The following is a 6,536-nucleotide window of genomic DNA, read 5'->3' on the forward strand; positions in this document are numbered from 1 at the left end:
GTCTGTGCTCCTGCTCGTTGGAGGTGTTGCTGGCACCGACGAGAGACTTGTGGAGTCCAAGCTGTTGGAGTGGCTTCGATCTGACGTTGCGTCTTGGCGCGGCGGTGGTGATGGGCTGCTCTTGGAGTGCTGCGGTTTTGGCTACGTTTGTTGTGTGCCAGGGATGTTTGTGAGGTTGACTGTGCGGTCATCGGGTTTCAGACTTTGCGAGTAGTCCACATGTGATACATTTCTAATGGTTTTTACCCGATTTTTTGTTAATTAACTCAGTAATTCTTTTCTGCTTGATTAATAGATGAGGCAACTGTTTTGCCTTTGTTTATAGAAAAAACTCCCAGCCCAAAAAGAAAAGGCACGCAAAGTTTAACAAAGAAGCCTCAAAGCTGTGGGGTACATACAGCTTACACATGTTCCCGCAGAAGGACCATGAGCGCACCGGGGTGGTGGATATGAGCCGTACGTGTCGGCGGTGGCCTCCCCAAATCCCAAATCCCACGTCCACGTGCGACGTGCCCCAGCCCAAAGTCACCATCCATAATGCGCCGTGGGCTGTAGCACCTGATTCCTGTTGTCGCCGCAACAAACACTGTTAGCTGTTCAATTGCCATCATCCCATCAATAGTGCATTATCCATCCGAGCAGGAGTAGTGTAGAAAAAGCAGAATAAACCGATGCCGGTTGGGCGGGTTAGATAGAGAAACAATGCACGATGCCGTTTTATTCCTACGCACCATCCATCCATGCGCCCCAGGAACGAGCTCTGCGGATTGGTGGGAAACGTCGGATCGATCATCAAGGAACAAAAGTTTCGACGGCCGGCCGGCGACCCGTTGACTCCGTGCGTGGTCCCCATGGACAATAGGAGCGCTCGATTTGGCCGCCCCGATCGATTCCGGCCACCAGACATGCCCCTTCTTTCCTTAAATTCCATTTGGCCACTTATAATGTTTGAGCGTTGGGCGACGTTGCATCGTATCTGTAGTTGCCCTCAGTCCACAGTATTGCCACCACTCTTCGTTTCTTTTAATGTGAATTGCCACCACTATTCACTCTTCAGCCAGGGCATATCTGGGTCGGTCTAGTGCGACTCGTCGTCAAGGCTCTTTCATGGGAAAAAACTCGTCTGGAGGGTATAATCGTAATTAAGCGACACTGGTCAGAAGGGAGTGGATGAGTAAAGGGAGGGAGCCGGAAAGAAACGGCCCCTACGTACACAAATCAATGCGGCCATCCATGATAAGTAGCTCGTCAGGGGAACCCATTGCGGCAGGCGGCAGCAGCAGCCATTGAATTGGCTCGCCAGACAAGCGCTGTGGCTAAACCCAGCACACAGAGAGATAGCAGCAGCAGCAGGCCATGGAGAACGGCGAGGGGGCGTACGCGCAGGACGGATCCGTCGACCTCCGCGGCAATCCCGTCCTCCGCTCCAAACGCGGCGGCTGGACCGCCTGCGCCTTCATCGTCGGTACGCGCGCGGCAACAGATTCTTGTCTACATAGTATACGTTCTTTTCACCGGCTTACTTGTTGCGTTCATGCCGTCGCCGTCGTCGGCGGCGGCGGCGTTGTTTGTGCAGTGTACGAGCTGTTCGAGAGGATGGCGTACTACGGGATCGCGTCCAACCTGGTGATGTACATGACCAACAGGCTGCACCAGGGGACGGTGGAAGCGTCCAACAACGTCACCAACTGGTCGGGCACCGTCTTCCTCACGCCCCTCATCGGGGCCGTCGTCGCCGACGCCTACCTGGGCCGCTACTGGACCTTCGTCGCCGGCTCCGCCATCTACCTCATGGTATTCTACGCACACGTACTACATTTCAGTCTTCATCCTCGCCTGTTCCAATCTTCCGAGATAGCCATTGCAGTTTTCTTGGGTGACGCAGCCGTACGTCTGACCCTCTTTCGCGTAGCAACAAAAACAATCGAGGAAAGTTGAAACTTGAGACCCATCCAAACTACGGGTCTAATAGATCTGACGAAACAAAATGGCGTCAACATGAAGCAACAGCAATGGGTCCTCTCGTACTTGACCGCAGGACCCGGGTTCAATAACTAACAAGGATCTATCTTTTGGACATGACATATGGGCATTAATACTCCCCCGTTTCTAAATATATTCAATACGGACAACATACGAAGCAAAATAAATGAATCTATACTCTAAAATATGTGTATATACATTTGTATGTAGTATGTATTAAAATATCTAAAAACGACTTATATTTAGAAATGAGGGAGTAGTAGAATTGTTGGATTCTTGGTGCGACATTCAAAGCCAGCTGATACGGAAATAGCCAATGGGTCTCGCGTCACATTGCACCCGAATTGGAAAAAAAGTTTAAAAATATAAAAAAGAGTCCAAAAAATTTGAAACTTTTTATAACAAATATTTCCTTCATCCGACAATAAACGTTTTAGATTTTGGGACTGAGAGAGTATGACTTAGTGTAATACTCGCGTGAAAGTTTTGAAAGGTGGTACTCTAGAGGGGAAAAACAAAATCAATACGTAGTACTATATAAAAGTTACTGTTCATATCTTTTGGACTTGTGATATCATTTTGTTGAGGATACCACAAGAGTCATTCTTCTGCAAAACTTTCTGCACGAGTAATATGCTAGGTTATGTTTGTTACAAAAAAATCAGAAAGTGTTGAGTCCTTTTGACTTTTTAAAAATATTTTTTCAATTCGGGTGCAGTGGCCTCCATGTTACCCTTTTTCTTTTTTGGGGGGGTGACTGACTGTCACCCTTTTAACCAAGAGGCGGTATTTACTGCATAAAGAAGAAAAATAACGAAATGGTAGATCTGGATGAGTGTGGCTGTTGGTCCATCTATTTCATTTTAATTTTAGCAGGTAGTGAAATTCTACTACTGCCTCTGTTAGGATATAAATGACTTATTTTAGTTTAAATTTCAAAATTAAACTAAAACGATGTTAAATTTGAGATTTAAACTAGAACAAGTCACTTATTTCCGAACGGAGGTTGTATAAAATATTGTACGAGAATAATGAGATGAAAGTACTTTGTATGACCAAACTGAGCATCACATTGATGTCAAAAAAAGTGAGCACCACATTTGCACATGTCAAAAAAGTGTATGACTGATCAGAGTTCAAAAAATTGACTGTGTTAATTTAGTAGTACTCTCTCCGTTCACTACTATAAGATGTTTTGACTTTTTTTCTAAATTGAATGTATCTAGACACGTTTTAGTGTCGTTATTCATTTATTTCAGTCCATATATAGTCCATATTAAAATATACAAAACATCTTATAATAGTGAACGGACGGAGTAGTACATTTTAAATAGACATTAAAGTGTATATTTTGGTAATTTTTCTATGTGTATAGATCCAGGTTGATGAAACTATTCGACGTTAATGCGTTGCTCCCCTTTTGATTTGGCTTTAACCCTGGTTGTAGAAGCACAAATGCCATTCCTATAATATATACCGTCTAGTTGCCATAAGAATATTTTGGAGCCGTATTCACATTGGGTGGTTGTCCTTCCCTTTTCAAATATATGCCCTCCGTGAACTTTTATAAGACGTTTTAGCTAACCATGCCACAAAGACAAAGACAACTAAGAAAAAGGTGCAGATAGCTAGTGAACCCTTGAAAAAAGTTATAGATAATACATGACTGTGCAAATTTTTAGTAAAACATACGTAAGAAGTACTCCCTCCGTTTACTATTATAAGATGTGTTGATATTTTTTTGAATCGGATGTGTATAGATGCATTTTAACGTGTTTGTTCACTTATTTTAATCAGTATGTAGTTTGTATTAAAATATTCAAACCATCTTAGAATAGTGAACGGAGGGAGTATTTGTTTTAGCAGGGAGTGTTTCGATACCGAAAATGGAATGCACCAAGGGTATCACATATATTTTATCTTTTTATTTCACCGTCCTGCAGTTAAAAATCAGAAGCCATATGCTTCCAGTAGCAAATATTACATACTCCCTCTGTAAAGAAATATAAAAGCGTTTAGACCATTATTTTGGGAGTACAAACAATATGCCCCCGCTCAAAACATAAAAAATACAAACATACGCAAATTCAGATGGCACGTCTAACGACAATCCCAAGCTCATAGTGTCACGTAGCATATGTCCCTATTCGAGTATTGTCAGTCTACTGTCAAATTTATCAGAAAAATCGAAATCTCCTGAAGAATTGCTGCACCATGCATGTGTTGTCAAAATTTATACTGTATCTGCTTTGACGTGGCTGAATTGCTGAACCGAACGCAGGGCATGATCCTGCTGACGCTGTCAGTCACCGTGCCGGCACTGAAACCGCCGGCGTGCGACGGCGCCAGCTGCCCGCGCGCCTCGGCGCTGCAGCTGGGCGTCTACTTCGGCGGGCTGTACACCATCGCGCTGGGCCACGGCGGCACCAAGCCCAACATCTCCACCATCGGCGCCGACCAGTTCGACGACTTCGACCCGGCGGAGAAGCTGCACAAGCTCTCCTTCTTCAACTGGTGGATGTTCACCATCTTCCTGGGCATCCTCTTCTCCAGCACCGTCCTCGTCTACCTCCAGGACAACGTCAGCTGGACGGTCGGCTACGGCATCCCCACGCTCGGCCTACTGGCCTCCGTCGCCATCTTCCTCGCTGGCACGCCGCTGTACCGCCACAAGGCGCCACAGGGCAGTCCGTTCACGAGCATGGGAAGGGTGATCGCGGCGGCCGTGTGGAAGCGCGGCATGGCGCTGCCCGACGACGCCAAGGAGCTCCACGAGCTAGAGCTGGAGCACTACACGAGCAGGAGGAGGTTCCGCATGGACGCCACCGACTCCATGCGGTTCCTCAACAAGGCGGCGGTCAAGGTTAATCCCGGGGACGCCGACGGCGGGCTGGCGCCGCCCCGGCTTCCCCCGTGGACTCTGTGCACGATGACGCAGGTGGAGGAGACGAAGCAGATCGCTAAGCTTGTGCCGCTGCTATTCACCCTGGTCGTCCCGTGCACGCTCGTCGCGCAGGCGAACACGCTCTACGTCAAGCAGGGCGCGACGCTGGACCGGCGCCTGGGCGCGTTCCTGGTGCCCCCGGCGAGCCTCGGCGCGTTCATCACACTTACCATGCTCATCTGCGTCGCGCTCTACGACCGCGTCTTCGTGCCCGCCGTCCGGAGGCGCACCAAGAACCCGAGGGGGATCACGCTGCTGCAGCGGATCGGGGTCGGGATGCTGCTCCAGGTGGTGACCATGGTGATCACGGCAGGGATAGAGAACCGGAGGCTGAGCTTCGCAAGGGGCCATGGACCTGATGCCGCCGGCGTGCTTCCCCTGACCATCTTCGTGCTGCTGCCGCAGTTCGTGCTCTTGGGCGCCGCCGACGCGCTCCTGGTAGTGGGGCAGGTGGAGTTCTTCTATGACCAGGCGCCGGAGAGCATGAAGAGCCTTGGCACGGCGATGTCCCTCATAGGCTATGGCGCCGGCAACGTGCTCAGCAGCGCCATCCTCTCCCTGGTCGGGCGTGTTACTGCGAAGAGGGGGAACCCGTGGGTGACCAACAATCTCAACGCCTCGCGGCTCGACTACTACTACGCGCTCCTCACCGTGCTCGCCGCGGTGAACTTGTCGGTGTTCCTTGCGCTGAGCGTAAGGTACAAGTACCGATCGGAGTCGAGGGAGACGATTGATGTCGACGTGCAGGGCGGCCCGGTAAGGCTTAATTCAGAGCCAGCGCCAGTGGCATGAAAAAAACTGTATGTTTCGGCCTGTATAATTAGCTAATGAACAGTACAATGTCGATGAAGTGGTCTGTTCTGTTAACGATATATACTCATTACTGAAATCATCATGTATCTCAAATGGCTGCGAGTCTGTGACTAGACTAAACATATAAATACAAAGACACAGCTAATCGAACATACGTTGAAACGGCAGCAAACATATTTTAGTGGTTCAACATTGATCGTTCCATAATATACCTTACATCCACCATATTCTAGATTTTGGTAGAACTTGATTTGAAAGGCTTTGTATTACATTGCAAACGAGTCGAGCTCGACGAGTTGGACTTGGCTCAGCTCAACTCATATTAAAATTCGAGCGAGCTTGAACTGAGTGAAGCTCAAGGTCGAGCTGTAAAACATGACTCGTGTTCAGTTTGTAACGATCTCGAGTCGATCTCGAGCTAGTTTCAAGCTAACCGAGACGGTAAAAAATATGTAATTTAAGGGGATTATTTCATCTAGATAAGGCATGACACGACATAAGAAAGCACCAAAAAATATATTATTTCAATCAAGACGATGATAATATAAATTTAAATAGAGGATCTGAGATTCAAAGGTATTAAGTTGTGAACGATTATCATGGTGAAAAGTACCATTCCGCAAAAAAAAGTTGAAAAGTATCAGTGATAAGGTTGTTCATGAAAATACTACTCTGAACCTACGGGAAAACGTTTCCAAAGTGACACATGTAAGACTAAATATCTATGAAAAATTATCTTAGTAATCTGAATTACGTGCAAAGGATGCACTAAACCTAAACCCTTGGTTCTGTTGTC

The 6,536-nt window shown here is 47.4% G+C and overlaps 1 protein-coding gene across 1 annotated transcript; it reads left to right on the forward strand.

Annotated features, from left to right (window-relative positions):
• Positions 1-1,209: 1,209 nt before the first annotated feature.
• LOC109759668 (protein NRT1/ PTR FAMILY 5.2) lies at positions 1,210-5,833 on the forward strand. The gene is made up of 3 exons (XM_020318501.4): positions 1,210-1,465; positions 1,577-1,794; positions 4,265-5,833. The coding sequence occupies exons 1-3, from the start codon at positions 1,357-1,359 to the stop codon at positions 5,717-5,719; spliced, it is 1,782 nt and encodes a 593-aa protein (XP_020174090.1). The 5' UTR covers positions 1,210-1,356; the 3' UTR covers positions 5,720-5,833.
• The last annotated feature ends 703 nt before the right edge of the window (positions 5,834-6,536 follow it).

Source organism: Aegilops tauschii, chromosome 1 (assembly GCF_002575655.3).
Source record: "Aegilops tauschii subsp. strangulata cultivar AL8/78 chromosome 1, Aet v6.0, whole genome shotgun sequence".
In the NCBI taxonomy this organism is placed as follows: domain Eukaryota; kingdom Viridiplantae; phylum Streptophyta; class Magnoliopsida; order Poales; family Poaceae; genus Aegilops; species Aegilops tauschii.